This window comes from Lissotriton vulgaris, chromosome 8, assembly GCF_964263255.1.
Source record: "Lissotriton vulgaris chromosome 8, aLisVul1.2, whole genome shotgun sequence".
Lineage (NCBI taxonomy): Eukaryota > Metazoa > Chordata > Amphibia > Caudata > Salamandridae > Lissotriton > Lissotriton vulgaris.
Window position 1 is genome coordinate 170,179,516 of NC_141696.1, and position 21,723 is coordinate 170,201,238.

A 21,723-nucleotide genomic window follows, 5' to 3' on the forward strand; every position below is an offset into this window, starting at 1 on the left:
TTTGTATTCACAAAATATTCAAGGCCTTATCATTGTTTTTATCTACTTCTAGTCCTCTTCTACATATTTCTTCTCACCTCGTATCTCATTTCTTCCTATTTAACTCGATATTGCAAAGGGCGAACATAAAAAACAGTGTACCTTCTTTTCTCTAGGAGAACAACGTTCCTTATATTCTCTGGTAGAATATAAGGACTGTTGCTTTCAAAAATATTCCTATATTTATTGAACTTTTGACAGGCACCACTAAAATAAAGTACATTTATAGCGGATTCCTAGATGATTTAAAAAATTTTCACCAATCAATTCTTCTTGACTGCAAATTGCTCCAGCACAATAAAAAGGAGGTTCTTGATTTAACTCACATAGGGCAGACTGAAAAGAGGATCTTCAGCAAACAGCCCCTTTGTATGTGCCCATTGTGCATTGCAGCACGAGACAAAGAAGGAGCTAACCTAATGATGAAGCATGCCATCCTTTGGGTTGGTGAGGGCTATTGTTCCGCTAAGGAAACACATACCACAAACTACCTATAAGGTGTGAATCCTAGTACTGAATAGGAACTTTACACTAAATTATAGTATCTAGTGATAACACTAGATTGATTTGCAATATTATAGAAAGAGCTCATTCAACAGAATCACCTATAGTGAAAATCGCTCTGGATGCCAAAAAGGCTTCCAGTAAAGTCGCCTGGACATTTCTGGAAGTTGATATATAAATTCCAATAAGAAGATAAATTGGTAATGCTCTGTACCAAAAGCTTGACTTAGACTTAACAGTATATTCTGACAATATTTTATCTTAAAGCAGGGCAACAGATAAGGATGCCCACTTTCACCAGCCTTTTACTGATTATCAACCCTTTATTACAAATGATTAGACCACATGAAGACATATATACGTGGCACAATGGTTAAATCCCTCACAATCAAAGCTAAGCAAAACGCAGAAGATATTTTAGTTTTCACAGAAAATTCTGAACAATCGATTGAAGTCTTAACCAAAACTATAAAAATGTACTCCCTAGTTTGGGGTTATGCTCTAAACATCAGAAGTCATTGCTTTAAATAAACTGGGTGGTAAATAACGATCAGCCGAATCAGAATTAGCATGGTAATCGCACTGTATAATACACCTTGCCATTAAATTCAACTACAACCTTTAATCCATCATAATGAAAAATTACGCTCAAGAAAATCTCGGATCTCTTTGACAGTTGGTCTCCTACATTGTTGTAACATGGTAGGGTGAAATTGAGAAAACTAGTATAATGATTACTGATTCCAGTAAAAGGATCAGGTGACTTTTAAACTAAACTGTATGAGATTATAAATGATTTTCTTTAGCGAGGGAAACGCCCCAGAATCTCGCTAAAGAAATTATGACTTCCCAAAGATCAAGATGGAGTAAAACTGGACAGAAGTAAAAAAAAACAATCCTTCAGAATTGCAACCTTAAATCATTCTTAACTACTTTAAATAATAAGTTGCTTCACTTCAAGGCTATTTTTGCTGACACTAGTAAAGCTATTTTAGAAAAAGATTCAAAATAGGAAATCAAACTTAAAAACTCTAATATAGCTTCTTTGCGTGGTAAATAAGAACATTAAGGTGAATGATCAAATTAATAACTGGGAAGCTTGGTCTTCCAAAGTAATATTTATTGTAAAATAGATGGATAATAAATCTGAGTAAACTTAATTTGCTACGCTCCAGGGTATCTCTAATCCATATAACATTTATTATTCCTTAAAGACAAAATTTGCCATTTGCAAAACAAAAAAAGTTGATTTGGATCACTCCATCGTCCATCTAGTATCCTCTAGAGGAAAGGTCATACACACAGTTTCAAAAAACGTACTCACACCACACTGTCTACAGCTGGAATGTGATTTGGGCTTTCCAGTTTAAGAATAACTAACAACCTATCTGTCTCAGAGAAATATCAGCTCCTTCATAGAACATTCTGGACTCCACAGAGACTGCATACACCGAACATAAGAGATAACTCCTTATGTTGGAATTACAATTTTTCAACAGGTGATCTTGCTTATATTATGTTCTATTATATATAAATAAAAGGGTTTTGGTCCCAAAGTTTTATTTTCGTAAGAAAATGATTACAGATTACACCTCTCGAATGTGTCTCATATAAAGGACTTAGTGACCCAGATATTTATAACAAGAACATAAATGATCTACTTGATTTATTTCTCTCAAATGGGATGTAAATTTAAATTTACAAAATTTGAAAAAACTTTACAAATGTTTCTTCTCAGGAATAGAAGGAATGGTTCATATTACCAGCAGAGCGGAAAGCAATGTGCTTCAACAATCCCCTTGAAACTCTAAAGCATGTTCCATAAGGGATAAATAGAACTTTTATCTGGAGACATTCAAACCACCATAAACAATTATACACAGTTTGTGATCCTAGCATACGTCACTTTGTGATTGTACTACACTCTTATTATAGATCTGCGTGCTTATTTCTTGCTCACTCTATCTGACTGTTTATTCTAAATTATTATGCACAGTACAGGATTCTCAGAATGCTACTTCATTTCCTTGTTAGTTTTATCCAAATAATTAATAGTTTCTTATTTTCATTACGAGTTGCTATATTCCACTTGAGGATCTAATTGTGTATCTGTCGGCAGGTTTTGTTTTCTCTGTAACTTTACGGGTTCATATCAGTTCACTATTGAATTGAATTCAATATTTTTAAATCAAAAAACAAATATTTGCACAGATGCTATGTAAAGCCACAAAATATGACTTAAACCAGCATGTATTAAAACCAACATAAAATATTGCTAATGAAAGCAACTTGTCTTGAAACATGAACACACTGTAGCTCCTCAATTTAACCAGTTTACAAGGTCAAATTACTTTAGCTCATTTGTGCCATGTTTTGGAAGTGGTTTCAACAGAAAAGTTTCAGTGCAGCATCCAACCATAAAACTATGCAGTTCTAAAGCCTATTCTAGACCCAGTAACAATGGGAATCCAGAAAAAGATAACAAGTCTGTTGTTGGAAAAGTACAGTAATAAAGCAAACGTGGGCTCAGAGATAGCAACAGTTGATTCACATGCGACAAGGTGTGGTTTTTTTTTATCTGAACACTTTAGCACGAAAATACTGCAGCCTGCGAGGACAGTTTGAACTGGTTTCATAGTTCATCAATATCATGCTCTATCACGTGCTTTAAGTAGGTTAGGCAAGGTCAAGTAAATTATATCCTGTCAGTCAGAGCATATTTTACACTTTGCCAATGAAAGTAGTACTTGTTTATTTTTATTTGATACTAAACACAAGCACATTGGACAGTCCAAGTTCAAAATTATTTTACCCATTTTGTCGTTCGCCCGCACTTCACTGGAGTAATTTGTTTTTAGATATGTAGCGCTGGATTTAATTCTATGAACTTTTAGTATGCACTTTATTCAGTTTAATAGTTTTGGTCTAATGCCCCTTTTGCTTTAATTAGTCCCTCTTCAATTACATCTGGTAATTTAAATATGTTTTGTCCTCCAAGACAACAAACAGAGGGCTCTGGTTCTGCACGCCTTCTCCTTCCACTTGGTGGTTTAGGAGGACCTTTGTAATGGCACTTTCAACCCCATGCCCCATTGCTCTGTCAAGGCGCCATTCAGACACGTACTCCATTGCACTGTATGTATGGCACCAATGCATTGAACGCATAGTGGCACAGGAGAGAAATCTCATAAATTACTGGCAGATTATACTAGGAAGATTTCACTTCAGGCTGCCAGCAAGACAGTCTGTGCACTTCGGCCTGCCATAAAACCTAACATACGGGCCAAATACATGTTTCGATTTAAGAAAGTACTGAAGCAGAGCACATATACACTTTCAAACTTTGTAAACACGGTGGGAAAAACAATACCACATCCAGGCGCAAACAAGTACATCAGAAAATTCTGATACAAACACTATTACAAAGCAAACTAATGTAGCTTACGCAACATATCTAAAACCACCTACAAGCAAGATTGCATAAATGTAGCAAGAATACAGCAATTCTCCCTATTAAAAAATCCAATTGTATTCTCTAAACCTGGCCACTCATTCCAAATTGCTCAACACAACTTACGCCTGACAAAGTTCCAGGTTGGGAATAGAGTTTTTCCAATTGGAGGGGGTGAAAAATATTTCCTCCACTCGAGAAAAAATAAATAAGTCTTTTAACAAGCGAATATGCACTTGTTTTGCAGATTTTTAAATGAGCAAATATAGGCATGTTTATTTGCTTATGTGAAAATGGAATTTACGGAAGTTTGCTACACCTGCAGATGTTGCTGGCCTACTATAAAATCTTGTAAATTTCTGTATGTGAAATCTAAAACACTGCGTGTCATAGACCTGTAGGTGCACTCTTATGGCTTTCTTTAAGAATGGGGCACATAGTAGGATTAAAATCCACAAATCTGTTTCACACCTTGTTCCATTATTATTCATTTAAATATTGCCATGCATCAAACAAATTTAATTGAATGATGTTTTCACGAAAGGCTATTTGAAGAGGTTTTTTAAAAACGCACAATAGTTTAGTAAATTGCATGATAGTTTAACCAAACAGCCTCAACCTTGGTCTGGTTTTTTCTCCAAGTCTCAAATATTTCATTGGGACATTGTTTGCTTACAAAATAAATAGAAAATCGCCAATCTTGCGTGCTTCATTATTGTCTAAATTTCACTGCTATTGAGATTTCGAAAATGCTGAAACACTCACATTTCTCTCCTCAGTCCCTCCTACCTAGTTTAAATTCAGTTAATTGTGGTTTTCAATAGTGGGTAATTCAAATTGGATTCTCTCAGACTGGCAACACTGCGGAAGTATGCCCCGAATGGATTAGATTCTTTGTGTTTATTCCCCATGTATTATGCGTAGGTGTACATCTGCCTCTTCTGCAGGTTTCCTCACATCTGCATTGCTTTGCTATACTATTATCAAATACCTTGTAATAATGCTCCAGCAAAATCCTGACCACGCCTTCGACACTCTCTGCCTCCACCGGCTTGCGGGCAAATACAATCAGATACTGCAGGGCATCAGCAGGGCAGGTGGCCTTGCATAGGTCGATGTGGAGAGCTGCAGATTTACTTGGTTTAGTTAGACGAAGCTTCTTGGATGTTAATTCTTCATGTGGCTGCTGCAGAATGAAAGGAGAGTATTAGTATGAAAACCAAGGTACCCTGATAGGTGCTGCTTGGAGAAAAGTAAAGGCAGAAACACATGGAGTCACTTAGCGTCAACATATACAAGCTGGAGGAGGTACAAGCATCTAAGATGGCACAAACATTCCACTCAGGCAAACAGCTTTTCGAATTCGGCTAGCAGGGCTCTCTACCACCTGATGTGTTGGCCAGCCCCGCGTGGAGCCATCCAGAACCACTTTCTGTTGTCGTATATCAAAATACAATTGAGCACGCACCCCGCCTTATTCGCTATACAGTACCCAAGCATGAACGCCTTAAACACCTCCCATTCAACAACTATTTATGTTGTGGTGCTCTGGTTATCAGCCCAATATGTGGTGATTTTCTCTAGAAGGGAGGACATAAACATTTGGTGCTCCAATAGTGACAGATCTTGGAGGGGGTGCAGGTCTATGTGTGGACCACTGAAAAGTGTTCAGCAGGAGACAGTGATCAGAATACGCCAGCACTAGGTATTCAGCGTTTAGCACCCTCTTGCATGCCTCGGGCAGCCAAGCACCTTGTTCAATCGAACCTCTAAGTTGTGCACACTGGAGCAGAAGGAATAGACCCTGATGGGTTCCTCTCTCTCCAACAGTCTGTCAGTTCCCAGTGTTGCACACAGCTGCAGAAGACATCTGCTAATTTAGTCGCAGGCACCATCCGCAGCGCGGGATGAGACTTATCCATGTAATTGTCAGTCATGCAGTTAAAATCACCACCTACTATTTGGGTATAAGGAAGAATAGAAGGAAGGAGGGCCATCAGACTCTCGAGAAAGGGGGCCTGGTCGGTGTTGAGGCATACACGTTGAGCAGTGCCATGTCCTTACCATTCAGTCGTACCAGCATGAACCTACCCTCCGGGTGCACAACTTACCTATGTAGTTGGAATGGAAGGCGCAATTTAAAAAAAAGGTCCCCTCTTGTAAATACAGAGTAGGGTGTATAATATTTCTGGCCCCTCCACCTCCTTTCCAATACACTGCCCTCGGTAGCCGTTAAGTGTGTCTCCTGCAAAAAAGAGATTTGCGCCCCTCACCACCTCAAATATGCCAATACATTATAGCGCTTTAAGATTGATGCAGGTCCCAGTACGATCCAGGTTATGAATTGGAGGTGATCAGCCATCCCATCTATAGACTTACAGCCGAGGAGTAAGGCAGCCACTCCGCAGACGCCCCACCACTCCTCCTAGTATCATGTTACACATCAACCACACCTGCCAATAGCACAGCACACTCAGCAACAACAGTCAGAACAAACATTGACATAGCCAATAGGTTTCGTCTTTGGGACCGTATAATTATTATTATTATTATTATTGACATTTGTTAAGCGCACAGCTACCCCCAACGGGGGTGTCCCGGAGCTAAGGATTGCAGGTAGCAGGGGACAGGAATTAATATCCAGTGAATAGAAAGGTCTTTATTTGATCCTGAATTGAGATTCAGTGTCCATAAGACGGAGGCTGATGGGAAGGGAGTTCCAGAGTTTGGAAACCACCACTGCAAAAGCTCTGCCTCCCTTCCTAGCTCCTCCTTGTAAATCGCCATTAAGTTTGTGCTGTTGGCGGTATCTAATCCCCCACGCTGCCCTCATGACTGATGCATTCGCTGGAGTTGGTGATCCTGAGCAGACACGATTCCTCAGGGGTTGCTGAAGTGGAGTGAAATTAATTACTATTGAAAAGCATCTTCTCCACAGCCTGTGCCATCACCGGCGTGTGCACTCTACCTTCTCTCAGGCCTCGTGAACAGTTTTGAGAGGACGAGAGAAGAGGGAGGCGTTCATTTACTGCCAAATATACTTGGGATTTCAGTTGGAAGCTGGAGTATCCTATCCAAATGTGCCTGATAAGTTTGCCTGAGAGATTTCCACTCCTTAAACTCTACACCAGTTCGCACGGCAGACCTTGTGCACTCCAAGTCTGGCTTCAGAATGGGGGAGAAGGCGCTGCGTAACCTGCAGGTCCAAAGCCAATAATAGTGAATAATCGGGCCCCTCCCGAGGCCTTTTGCACCTCGCGGTTTCAGTATTTACCACCCACAGAATCCCCACCGAGGACTGCTGTGGAATCCTAATGAAAAATGAACAGCTCAGCTGAACAAACATTTGCGATGCAATAGATTCGATAGCATTGCAAATGCTTAAGTTTAAAACTGAGCGTGGCGCCGCTTCACGGACACTGCGTGAGCGCGGCGCAGCTTCACGGTGTCAGGAATCATTCAGTCAGTTCTCTATACAACACAGGACATTTCCGCTCCAAGAAGACATCCAGGGTTGTGGTGAAACCTAGGATGGTGAACTTCTGGGTAAATGCGAATTAGTTGGGGAATTCAAGATGGTCGCCGCGATTGCCGTGGTGACATATCGGCGACGTTCTAGTCTCCCGCTATCTTGAAGAGCGAGAGCGCTGAGAACTGCGCACTTCAAAATAGACTTTACCGTGAGTGGCCGTAATTCAAGGCGCTCACAGGAATTTCGAGTTTTAGTGTTTTCTGTGAGAATAATTCATAGTCCCGTTCCTGAATATCTTAGTCCAGAGTCGAAGTTGGGTGTAAGCTGTGAGAACCAAGACTGTGAGCGGTTCTCGTCTATCGACGTTTCAGTGAAGAGAAGTCCGTCGAGAGCAGGTTGCACTTGACAGCTATTCTAGCAAGAGCCTGAGGAGTTTTGTGAAAAGGACTTTCGGGACTTGTCCTGAGGAGAATTATCCTCAACTTTGCAGTTCCATCTCTTCAGCGTGGACAAGGCTGCGAACGTCGGAGGATAGTAAGCCGGCATCCACCGGAGGACCAAGTAAGACTTTTCCAATTGCCTGGAAGATCTTTTAGTTTTCCCCAGAGCTCCCCCATTGCGCTGCCCTATCTCTTCCCTTCCCAGTTCCTTTTTGCGCGCATCTTCCAAGAGTTCAAGACTGTCTCCATGAACTGCATGACCAATTCCACATACTTGTGAACAGACTCCCATTTGACAGCAACGTTATCATTGAAGAAGGTAGGCGAGAGAACATGGGGTTTAGTGTCAGGGAACATTTCCTCTAATTCAATTACTAACGGGGTGTTCTCCTTTTTTCAGTATTGTCCACTCCTTCATGGTAACCACTCGCAACCACATACATAGAGGGGCAAGGCTCTAAAGACAACTGGTAGGATAAACTGGATTTGTGTATTATATGTCCTGGAAGCGTAGTTGGAGTTTCTGCATTGTCTTTCTCTCTTTCCGCAGTGCATGAGGAACCCAAGTGCAGTCCTGACCACCAATAGAATATAGAAGGACAAGTGGGTGCCAGTTGTCGTTGGAGTGTCTCTCTTTTCTGTGCACTTCCCCTTTCCCTGTCTCTGGTGCCGTTGCTCGTGAAGCGGCGTCACTGGGGATAGGGCATTGGGAGCCAGCATCAGTTCTGCCTCTGCGAAGAATCTGGGACCTGACACACGAGCACCGCGCTGGGTTTCTTTCGATATTTCTTAACTTTAACACTGAGTGCTGTGTCCTTGCAGCCGGCGCTGTGCTAAGTGTTAAAGTTAAGAAATATATAAATAAACCCAGCGCGGTGTCCGTGAAGCGGCGCAGCGCTCAGTTTCAAAGCTAAAACAAGACAGTGTGAAGAGGGTAGAGAGAGACTGCATGTGAAACAAGTGCGCCTACACTGATTAAAAACAGATGGCCCCTGCGTGCCGCTGCTGGCTCCAGTGAGCAAAACGCTCTGGAGGTAAACCTTTCTAAAGAAGCTGGGACATCCGTGGGGGCGGAGCTTGCCGGCGTCAATGGTGGACGCGTGAGCGTTCGGCTCCTCGCCTATGCCCCTTTAATATCCTGACATCTCATCCTTCACAGTGCCCAGCCTGGCCCTAATTGCACTGTTCTCCCCACGGAGGCCCCCGGGTCCTTGAGGAGGGGTTCGTAGCCCCAGCAAACTGCGGCTCGCGGCGAGGGAGAGAGTGTGTCCCGGCGGCGGCGGACAGGGCCCGAAGCCGCGACCTGCCCTGAAGCGCGAGCTGCGCGACGTCGCCTGACAAGCGGCTGAAGTGGCGTTGCACGCGCCGGGGACTTGGTTCCTCCCGGTGTAACCCAAAAATTTGGAAGGCGGTCTCCGGCGCTCCTCTCCCTCCCCCCCTGGGTCTACTCGGTTATAGAGGCACTATACCTGGCGACACTCCTGCTGGTCGCCCAGCAGCGCAAACGAGAAGGAGATCGAGGGGCACCTCGGGCGACCCCGGGGCTGGCCTGCGCCAGACAGAGTACTTGGCGGCGAGGGATTACACGTGCCGGGCAGATACCAGACCGCAGATGTGCTGCCTGGAGCATGGTAACACTCATGGGCGACCCGAAGATACTGCCTGATATCTGCTGCCGTCCAGAGCTACAACAGTGAGTACGCTGCAGGGACCTAGAAACCTGGTGGAGTATTAACCTGGGACAGAGCTTACTGCGGACCCCCCCCACTGTTAAGTGTGATATTTGGCCGAGTGTACGCAGTGGCGAACGACGACATGGGGGAGAGTGGAGGCGGCCCTCGACAGTGACCAGTGGTAGGCTGCCGGCCTTCACGGTCGCCGCCATTTTGGGACCTGGCCATACTGGAAGTGGAGCTGGCTCTGGGTTAATTGCGCACCGCTGCAGCGGCTGGACCTGAGTGTGGATGTCCGACGGCGCTGGGTCGTGTTGCCCTGGGTGGTGGCGGTGATAGTCGCAATTGTACTTGCACGCCCTGGCCAAGGCGTCTTGCCCCTGGAGACTTAGGGAGAAGCGGGTCTCATGGACTCTGACCATATCGGTGCTAAGTGGACCCCCGGCTCGGAGCAGAGTGGCTGAGTGGCGCAGTATAGGCCTTGTGAGATCTACGTAGCAGAGCATTTGCTGACCGCTGCTGGGCAACTATCTGGCGGAACGTGCAGCGGGATACCAGACCTTGGCGTCCTTATAGCTGGAGATCCCCACGGGCTCACCCGGGCGTTGACGCGGAAAGTGTGTAGACTTCCGAGGCACGCGGTGCACCCCTGGAACGGCCTAACCGTGTTCAGAAGACGACGCGGCGTACTACTTTTATGTCCAGCAGAATAGCCATGGGAAAGAACGACAGAACGCAGGCTAAACTCTCCTTTGAGCAGCGTCGGACCAAGGGGACGGAGGCACCAGTCACGGAGGCGTCCCCAAAGGGGGCTGCATTGAATGGATCGGCGGGCACTGAACTCCGAGACCTGCTGGTCTCCATGGAAAAGGGAATACAAGACAGTATAGCGTCCATTGGACCCAAAATTGATGCCTTGTCATATCGTATGGACCGCATGGCGGAACGTGTCGACAAGCATGCCGAACGCCTCGACATGGCGGAAAGACGGCTTACGGAGGCGGAGGAGGCGCAGACAGAATGGGACAAAGACAGAAAGCAGTTTGGCAGACTTCTACAGGTGATCCAAGACAAGTCAGAAGACTTGGAAGCGAAGTCACGTAGATCTAACATCCGTATCACGGGAGTGGCGGAGACCACTCAGACCGGTAAAATGGAGCTCTTTGTTGAGAAACTCTTGAAGGTGCTGCTTGGAGAGGATGTTTTCTCGCCCATGTTTATTGTTGAGAGGGCCCATCGCACCTTGGGTCCTAAGCCAAAGCCGGGCGCACTCCCCCGCCCCATAATAGCGAAACTTCTGAACTATCGGGATAGGGACACGGCGCTACGCTTGGCCAGGGACAAAGGCAAGCTGCAGTACGAGGGCATGGACATTTCTCTTTACCCGGATTTCACCGCTAAGGTACAGGAGGAAAGGAGGCAATTCGCTCCTTACAAAAAGCAGCTGCGCAATCTGGGCTTAGACTACGCCATGTTGTACCCCGCAAAGCTCCGGATCAACAAGCAGGGCCATTCTCACTTCTTTACGGACCCTAGGGAACTCCAGAAGTCCTTGAAGGAGTGGTCCAGAGAGCACAGGGACGCCCAGAGGAACCGCAGCGACGACACTGATTTCGCCTCGCAAATGGATGAGCAAGACTGAACATGCAGCGACTGTGCGCCATGGATGACTTTCTGTTCGGTTTGGAACATTCCCATCTTGAGGACTTGTGCAGCGCGAGGGGCGGTAAGGGGCTGCTTTGACTTATATTGGCGGCTCCCACTGGACCACATGCTGGAGGAGCCCAGCGGACACACTGGTGGGTGAAGATCTACTGTTTTAGCTCTGTGTTTGGCGTAGATGGGAGGAACCCTAGCCCTGGGCCGACACTCCGTGTCGATGATCATATTACGTGAGAGGGTGGCTGGAGTGACGGAGGACTCCGAGGAGTCCCGAGACATTGGAGGGCGAGGTAGTACATATCACCTGACTTGCTGTACTGGGTCATGCTTATGGCGCTGAACTACCGGCTGGAGCTAGGCAAAGGGGCGCGCCAGCTTTGTGTTGTTGCGCAGTTGGGGAACTGCTTCTGACTGGCAATCTCTGCCCCGGCGCTTTTGGCTGTTAGGCTCTGCTGTGAGCCAGTTAAAGGACTGATTTGAGTCTGTTATTCCTGGGATGCTGGGGGGTGGCTTTGGGTTCTGTCTGATCTGGTTGGGGGTGGTCGGCTGTGGGTGGGTTGGAGATTGAATGGCCGAGTTGGGGGAGGCCTGCCATAAGCGGGGAGGGTTCTGTGATGCGGAATGTACTTACTGTTTAGCTTGTGGGGATTTGAGATTAATGCCATGCAATGTGTTGCCTGAAGATGTGCCATGCATGGGAACATGCAATGACAGTACTGCTATCTGCTGCCTATGATGTTTACTGTCGGGATGACCAGCGCTACCGGAGGGAACACTGCACACACCCCGCTGGAATTAAAGATGTTGACTTGGGATGTGCGGGCCTTAATGATTACCGTAAATTACGTAAGGTCCTAAGCTACTTGCACAGACATCATGTTGACCTAGCTCTCCTCCAGGAGACGCACCTCCCACTCACTAGCAGGATGTTGCAAGCCCGGGGGCTTGTGGGACACATTGTGGCTGCAGGGTTCACGACACACTCCAGAGGGGTACTTACCTGGGTCAGCCCTACCTCCCAACTAAAACTATTTCCATTGGTATCTGACTCTGAAGGTCGGTTTGTAATTGCTAGATGCGTGGGTAGGGGCCTTGATCTATTGGTGGTTAATGTCTACGGACCAAATTACGATAACCCTGACTTCTACACAAATCTATCGGCACAATGTAGAATGCACGCTACGACTAGAGTACTGTGGGGAGGTGACTTTAACTTTGTTTTTGACCCTGCCCTGGATAGATCCTCGGGGCCTGTTCGAAGGCCTGTTGCCTCAGCCGCACACATGAAGGCAGAATTAATCAAATTGGACCTGGTGGATGTGTGGAGAAGTAAGCACCCCACGAAAGGTGGCTTCACTCACTATTCTGCCTTTCACAATATTCATACCAGAATTGATTACTGGCTAGTATCACAGGCTATGATAGATAGCATTCGAAGATGCGAGGTGCTCCCCCGCACTCTCTCGGACCACTCCCCCATACTGCTGTGCATGGCCACACCAAAGAGAACTATCCCCCCCTTTACCTGGAGGTTCCCCCCCTATTCCCTGCTGGATGATGCTTTTCGGGGTGAACTGGCTGACGACATTGATACATTCTTTGAAACAAATCTGGGTTCGGTAGACAGCTTTCAGACTGTGTGGGACGCGTTTAAGGCCTACATTAGGGGCATGGCGATGTCCAAACACTCGAGTGTGCTTAGGTCTATTAGACGGGATTTGGCAACGCTTGAATCCCAACTGTCGGACTTGGAGGGGCAGCAATTGGGTGACCCTGGGTCCAGCACTGACTCCCAACTTAAACTCCTGCTGACGGAATTCCATGAGCTAGCCGACAGGGAGGTACTACACATGGGCAAATACGCGACAGCGCGAACTTACGGGGAGGGAGATAGACGGGGGCACTCCTGGCTAGAATGATACGTGGTACCAGAAGACCTCTTGTTGTGGACGAGCTACACACGCCAGAGGGAGAAGTAATCACGGACGAGGAGGAGATCCTCCTAACCTTTCGGCAGTACTATGCCGAGTTGTACAAGTCCAGATCGCTGAGTGTTGAAGAAGAGATAGATGAATACCTCGAACATATCGCCATGCCATTTTTACCGAACTCAGACAGAGAATTCTTGATGTCCCCCATACAGGAGGACGAGATTCTGGAGGCACTGTCTAGCATGCGATCAGGCTGCGCACCGGGCTCGGACGGTCTGACTGTGGGCTTTTATAAATCGTTTAAAGACAAGCTGGTCCCGCACCTGATTACCCTCTTCGATGATATCTGCGAGGAGGGCACTATGCCCCTCACTATGAGGGAGGCCCTGCTCGTCACCATTTTAAAGCCAGGGAAACCCCCGGAGTCCTGCAGCTCATACAGACCCCTCAGCCTGTTAAATGTGGACGCCAAACTCTTTGCCAAAGTGATGGCCAACCGCTTAGCGCTCCTGGTTCCGGACCTGGTTGCCCCTGAGCAGTCAGGCTTTGTCCCCAATAGAAACATGACATATAACATTCGCACAGTGCTTGGGACAATGCAGCACGTGCGCCAGGAAAACACCGCCTTAACAGTTTTCCTCGATATGGAAAAGGCCTTTGACTCTGTGGAGTGGCCTTTCATGATCAGAGTCCTTAGGAAACTGGGCCTGGGAGAGCCGTTCTTACAGATGCTGGGAGCCCTGTACTACCATCCCTCGCCGAGGCCGAAGATAGGGGATAGAGTGGCGGACCTGTTTGACATCAGCAGAGGTACTAGGCAGGGATGCCCCCTCTCGCCCCTGCTATATGCACTTGTAGCGGAGCCACTGGCTTGTGCTATTAGGGAGTATCACAGCCTGGAGGGTATCAGCTTTCCTACATATAAAATAGGCATCTCAACGTATGCTGATGATACCCTTCTATACGTCCGTGATCCGGAGTCGAACCTTTCAGCCGTTCTACGAGAGGTTGTCCGCTTTGGCACTCTCTCCGGGCTGCAAGTGAACTGGGACAAATCAATTGCTTTCCCGCTGACGCCTGTGACGCGGCCCTTCGACATGGAATACCCCCTGAAATGGTCCTCAGATTCTGTCAGATACCTAGGCATACAACTGCACACTGACCCGGAAGTCTTGGTCAGAGACAACTATGGCGTAGCTTACACTAAACTTGTAGAAGACGTTGATGCTTGGGGTAAACTTCCACTATCTCTCATGGGCAGAATAGCTATCATGAAAATGATAGTACTGCTGAGGTTCCTTTTCCTCTTTAACAATATCCCAGTGGTCCTGTCAAAAGCCTTCTTCAAACAACTTACACAAGTGCTTATCAGATTGGCGTGGGGGGGCAAACAACCTAGAGTCCAATGGACGACTCTGATGCTCCCTTGTGAAATGGGGGGTCTGGGGGCTCCCGACATGGAAAGATACTACCGCATTGCGCAAGCGTCGCATTTACATTTGTGGATCCATGGGGACCCACGCATACCGCATGTGATCCTGGAGCGCCTGCTTGCGGAGCCTCTCCCCCTCCCGGCCACCGTCTGTCTTCCGGAAGATCGCGCCATTGGCCAATTGGACTCCCTTAAGTCTACCAATCATGCATGGTACGCGTTAACTCGTGCACGTGGCTGTCAATTTTTGTATTCGCGGCTAATGCAGATTCACTGGGTGTTGTGGCTGGACCCTCTCGGGGAAAAGGGAGTTACGGAGGCGCTTTGTGCGCTGGGGCTCGTGAAAATGGAGGATCTGTTTACGGCGGGTGTCTTGAAGACATGGGATCAGCTCCCTCTCACTCCCTCGGGAACAATGCAACTGCAGCGGTTCCAGTTCCATAGACTCCGGTCTGCGTTCAAGGAAGTACTAGGCCCTGAAATGGAGGAACCCCCGGAGGTCCCTGAGCTCACCTACGTTCTTAAAAACAAGTCTCCTAGTAAACTAATCTCTAACCTAAATAAGCTGGGTGTTGCACACCAGCAGATCCAGTACTCCAAGGCCAGAGAGGCGTGGCAAGGTGATCTGCAGTCGCCAATTGACGACGACATGTGGAAGTATTGCTGCTCCAGCACGCGTAGACTCTCCCTTAACGGAAGGCACAGGCTAGTGCACTTTAAGTTTCTTCAGCGGGTATACTATACCCCGGAGAGACTCCACCGGTACGGCCTACGGCAGTCGGCGGAGTGTGAACGATGCCACACGCCGGTTGCAGACTTTATCCACATGGCATGGTACTGCCCGGGCATTCAGAAATTCTGGGCAGAGGTCTTCTCGAAGATCAATGAGATCCTGGGCTTGGAGCTGACTAGTAGTCCAGAGCTGGCTCTGTTGGGTTATTCTAAGCCGCTCCCTGCCTCCCAGCGTCGCCTAGTCAATATGGCCCTACTGACGGCTAGGAGAGTGGTGGCACAGTGCTGGATGAGGGGTCCTCTCCCCACCAAGAAGAGGTGGGCGGGTGACCTACTCTACTGCTGCACTCAGTCAGAACTCTATAGTGAATTACTCCCCCCTAGAAGTAGGCCAAAAAAATGTTGGGGTCTCTATCAGGCATACATGCAGCGGGGGGTTGAGGAGGGCTCGGAGGGTGCGGAGGCGTTGGACCTCCCGGATTCCACGGAGGACTAGGTGCCGCAGTTGACATAGTATTCCTCAGAGGGGGGCTTCAGGGGAGGTGTGGCGGGGATCAGAGATAGAACGAGCAGGGTCCCGTCCAGGTGGATTGGAGTGGGGAGAAGGGTTCCCGGGATGATGACTGTAGGTAGAGTAATATTAGTACACTGTCACACATAATTGGAGTTTGCTAACAGGGAAATTATTGCAGGCACTCGAGGGGCGGTGGGGGATTGTTGGGTTAGTTCAATTCAAGATAGCTTTATTCGGTATTTTGACAAAAAACCATAAAAGCATAACATACAAATACAAGACAAAAAACAGACTAAACGACTTTTCTCATATACAAAATTTCTTACAATAAAACATATCATCAGGATAAAATAGATAAAATAGATCAAATTCATTAAATTGCGTATATAAAAGTTCTAAAATTCATTTACAAGACTCTTGGAGTTCATACAGTCTACTGCTGTATACGTATTATCCGGTGTTTATAAGGAACATTATAATACGAGTTTTCAGTTTTGTGTTTATCCAAGAAGTCCTATACATTTCCCATGGACCCCCTGCATTTTACGGTAAACGCCAGGAATTTTATCGCTGTCACTATGGTAACTTCATCTTGCAGCATATATAATCTAAACAGTGCAGTTTTACAGGTTCTTACACCCCATGACTTTAGCAGTGGTAACAGGTATCTTTTTCTCCCCCACTCATAATACTTACAAAAGAATATACAATGTAAATTTGACTGTCTGGATAAGTCATCACACGGGCAATTTTCCATAATTACAGACCAATCGTTTGTAATGGGGAAGGATACAAGCCTATAGAACGACTCCGTCCTCATTCGGGTCAGGAGCATTCTATGGTAACACGAGTAGATTGGTGCTAAATAAGCATGGATACCCGGACCGTGTAAGATGTTACGATGAGCTACTATGGTAGATTTGTGCCCGTCTAAGTACCATCTTCGTTCCGCCAGTAAGTCTAAACACGCCATTTTTAAAGATTTTTTTGATATTTGTGAGCATGTTGTGGGGTTTGAATAAAGATCTGGTTTACCAATAGAAAGAAAAAACTTTTTCACATAAGCTAGCCATGGTTGTTTGGTAGACGCAGAGTAGGTTAAGCAGTCATTAATTACTTCCCTATTGAACCCTGCATCCTCACATGTCCAAATCTTGAACCACAGCATTACTGGTGCTATTTTTATCAGGTCTATAATATGGACTCTGTCCAGTTCGTTGTGGCACACAGTAATAGACGTGGAGCGAGGAACTGAGAGTAGATATCTAAGGAAAGCATTTTCCACTGTTTGGATCGGCGTACTATCTGCTATGCCCCATATGCCCGCCCCATATACGGCGGTAGACACGCATTTAGCAGCATATATCTTCAGTAATATGTTCACAGGTTTCCTGCCCAGTCTCTTAGCAAAGTGTTTAAGAGCGCCTATTGTACGGGCAAAGGCTAGGTTCCTAGAGGTTATTGCTGGTGACCATGTTCCCTTGTTATTAAATGTAATTCCTAAATAGGAAAAGGTTTTGGTCATCGCTATCTTACTGCTATTTACGAAGGTTTTGCAGTCTGGTATGTTTTTCCTCAAGGAGCATGACATTGTAAATGTTTTTCCCTCGTTTATTTTTAAGCCTCTCGTGGTCATAAAAGATGAGAAACCTGTTATGGCTTTCTGAAGACCTAGCTGTGTACGAGCCATAATCACAGCGTCGTCAGCATACAGTAATAAAGATACTGGGGTACCATTTATTTTAGGATAATCAACTTTAAGGTCATTTAAAACGTCTGCTATCTCGTTGATGTATAAATTAAAAAGAAATGGCGCAAGGATGCAGCCCTGACGAACACCCTTCGCTATGGGGAATTTTTTTGTTCGCTCACCATTTTTGCCGTATCTAACCGCTGCACCCGCATCTCTGTATAGTTCCTGTATGAAATGTAGAATATTTTTATCTATTCCCAGCTTGGCCAGAGTTTTCCACAGCACAGCATGATCAAGGCAGTCAAAAGCCGAGGATAAGTCGACGAAAGTAAGGAAAAGACTCCCTTGCTTCTTACTAATGTACTTGTTTATTATTAAGTTCAAATTTAAACCCTGCTCTACAGTGCCAACTCCAGTTTTGAAGCCGTACTGTAATTTGGAAAGAATCCCTTTGTTTTTGGACCAAGTTTGTAGTTTAGTTAGCAATATTCTACCTGCCACTTTCATTAGTGTATCCAGCAGGGAAATGGGGCGGTAGCATTTTGGGTCCTGTCTGTTCCCCTTTTTAAATATTGGAATAATTATGGCTTCGTGCCATGAGTCAGGAAATCCCATTATGCTATACGCATTTAGTACATTTGCTAATAATGGAGCCCACAGTTCTACATTGGCTTTAAATAAGTCAATGGGGACTCCATCTGGGCCGGGAGCTTTTAAATTTGCGCTCTGTGAGATTGCTAATTCAACCTCAGCAGGGGTAAAAACTATATTTAGAGGGAAGCTATCTTGCGTCGCCAGTTGTGATTTCTTCCTATTATAGATGTTATATTCTGGGGTCATATTTATTGCCTCTTTTTTATATAAGGAGGTAAAATAATCAACCCAGGCGTCTTCCATTATGGCTATCTCCATCGAATCTGCCTTATTGTCCGAGGAGAAAAAAGGGGCGTTAATCTCCTTCCAAAAAGAGATATTATCCCTTGTGGAGCTTGCCTTTACTAAAGCTTCCCAGGCCTGATTTTTGAGTTCATCCTGTCGTTCACGTAGCGTCTGCTTATAGACACGTCTTGCTTGCTTAATCGCACTGCTATCCTTGGGAAGTGTCTTTAAAGCCTGTAATAGGTCTTTGTGGGCTTTAGAGCAGGCGGGATTAAACCAGCCATGTTCTCTCTTTGCTATACCTCTCTTTAATTTTTTTGTTAGTTTATCATTTATAGTGGCGATTATGCTTCCATATGCCACTATAATTTGCTGAGGGGTGGTATTAGATTCTAGGCAGACCATGAATTGCTTCATTTCTTTCTGCACTAGGTCTTTTAGAAAGGTTGTAGCATCGATTTTTCCCCACTTTATAGCATACCCGTTCTTTCTTGCCAGTGACACCGAGTGACCATGAAGGATACTCGGTATGCTTAACTCGGGGCTCTCGTCTTTCTCGATAGAAATTGTGGTGCTGATCGGGAAGTGATCGCTTAATGCCAAATCTTCCGTATTGAAAACCCCCAGGCAACCCTGGTTCTTATTGGTCACTAGGATGTAGTCAATTGTAGTACCTGACCCCCGACCAAAGAATGTTGTCTGGAAGGCTACGTAAGGCTCACAAAGTTCATTAGCGAACCCCATGTCCCAGTCATGCATTAGTTGGTTGAGCATATTCCCAATAATGGAATGTTCGAAATGTGTGGTGGGGTCCCCTCTTAAATTATAAATTCCGCAATTTTTTGTGGCGCTATAGGGGCATAGGTGGCAATTATAATCTCCTACTACCAGGATACAGTCTGCGTTCTGGTCACCCATCAAGAGCATTGCATTAAGCTCCGCTATTAAGGCTTTGGGCTCTACTTTAGGCACGTTTATGTATATATTCACCACGAAGAGGGACCACCCCTTTGCTTTGACTATAAGTCCTTGCAAGGATCTAGCCACCTCTACTTTGGATCCACTCGGCACATATGTAGATAATTTTATATTACTCAAATTGGAGGTAAAGATGCATAGGCCCCCCGACCCTCTGCCTCGGTTACCCTGTATCGCCGGGATGTAGTGGGTGCTAAAGCCCTCAATATGGGTTTCCTCCTGATCCCAACATTCCTGTAAGCATACTATATCCTGTTTTGCCATGAATGATAGGAACGGGTGGGCCCTTGCTTTATTGCTCAGCCCTGCAATATTCCAGGAGGTAATTTTCAAGTTTAATTTATGTCGGCTGGATTCTGTTGCCACTATCTGGGGGGTTGGGCTCTCAGTGCCCTCTAAATTAAGTCCTTGCTCCCTGTGTGTTTGGATGGAAATCTGTGGGGTTGTGGGGGTACGAAGTGTGTTCCATAGAGGAGGATCAGGTGTATACCCTGCTGATGGTCTGTTAACAGTAACAAACTGCTCTTCACTATTACAGGTTTCTACAGGAGTGCCTAGATTTGTAATTTTGGGGTTTGTTGTCATTGTTGGTCAATCGACCATGTCCAAGCAATCATACCTATTCCTCATGGGGACCCCCCTCCAGTAATCAGGGTGTGCGTTTTCTCTTCTCAGTGGCCAGGGATGATTGTCCCACCCTCCATTCCAGTGGTTTTTACTGTTCCTGTTCCTATTTCTGTTTCCATTATAATGCCCCACCTGTGTCCAAGTCCAGTCCTGTGCTTCCTCCCAACTGTTTGGGTCGCCATAATTAGGGATATTTAGAGGGGGGTAAAAAAAGGAAAGACGTTGTACATCAACGCCCCCCCTTTTTTCAAAAGCTGGCCATGAGGAGATATAATCAGCTGTATCTGGGTCCTCACAATTAAGTACGATACAATCGCCCTTTAGAGTTTTTTTGGTTTCGCCAATCCAGAACACTCTCCTCATGGATACAATTCTGCCATGGTTGTATGGGTGAAGAGGTCTGTTTTGGCTTAGCCACTGCAGTACCTTGTTTCGGAGGGACCAGGGGGGTTCATCCGCACCATCAGCCAGCTCTGTGACCCCTGTGAGTATGACAGTGTACGGGGTCGCCTCAGGCGGGAGATGTATCGGACGTCTATACCTTGGAGCCTTCCTCTCATTGGCTTGTGACTGAGATGGTTGGGTTTTTTGAGATGTCGGTAGGGTGTCCTTTTGTTTTACTATTTGGCTAATAGACTCCGCAGGAGCTGGGGTTTTTTGGGAGTTCTCAATAGGGCCTTTCCGTTTTCCCGTCCCTTCTGTTATCACGGGATTTGGGGTGGTTTGTGTATTTTGCCTGTCAATTTTTTGAGTTTCTGGATTAACAACTCTTTTAGGCGGATGAGGCTTGGGCTGAATGCCTGGTAGGGTTGGGCGTTGCGCCTGCGTGTTTGTGTCATTTACAATCCCGGGGCCCTTAGCAAGCGTACCCAGTGTGTTTTGCTTAAATGCTGGGGCATTTAATTTGGCTAGTTGTTTCTCTATGGTCATAATGCTCTTCTCTAGGGGTTGCAAATAATGTTTTAACAATCGCCCCATGCTATTTGTAATAAAGTCGTGTAATATTATGCATGCAGAGCATGGTTTCTGTATGTCAACACCCAATATTTGTGTCCCTGACAGCTCTCTAGGGCAAGGGTCATGGGGTGTCGCTGTGCAATCAGCACCGTTATTAATAGAAGTTAATTGCCCTGGCATAATGATGTCAGTGGTGGATTTAAGAGAGGTCTTGGTGTTTTGCAGAACTGATGCTGTCTCATGTAGGGTCTTATCCGTATTTATGTTTGACCTCTTTGCTATGGCACCCTCCCGATTACCCATGGGGTCGAGATCTACAATGTCTACGCTATCCTGTTCGTTTTGGGAAAATTGTAGGTCTGGTGTAGTTTCCAAGTCCTCACAGGAATTGGACCCCAGAGAGAGTTGGGTAGCGGATAAATCAACGCTATTTGGGACTGTATGAGTTAGTACATTCGTATTGTCTACCTGCTTAAGCAGGGGGGCAGTTGGACCCTTTTGAGGAGTTTGTACAAAGGCCAGAGGCCCCATGGACGACCTTCTTGCAACCTCCAATTCATGGGATACCCTGCGTTGTAATATCTGTATACTATTATCAATGACCTCATGAGTCTTAGTGATAAATAGGTCTAGTGGGCCGGTGATGTCAGTTAGGCTGGAGGTCTTTTTACTTCTAGTCCGTTTATTCATTGTTAAATAGGTTCGAGTGCTACAAAGCTTCAGATGTATATGGGGCTAA

At 46.0% G+C, this 21,723-nt stretch overlaps 1 protein-coding gene across 1 annotated transcript in view; it reads right to left on the reverse strand.

Annotated features, from left to right (window-relative positions):
• INTS4 (integrator complex subunit 4) overlaps positions 1–21,723 on the reverse strand; it is a 358,899-nt gene that overhangs the window by 308,876 nt on the left and 28,300 nt on the right. The window contains exon 2 of the mRNA XM_086933901.1: positions 4,986–5,180. Within this exon, the coding sequence (XP_086790027.1) occupies positions 4,986–5,180 (195 nt within the window). The remainder of the gene's footprint in view (positions 1–4,985; positions 5,181–21,723) is intronic.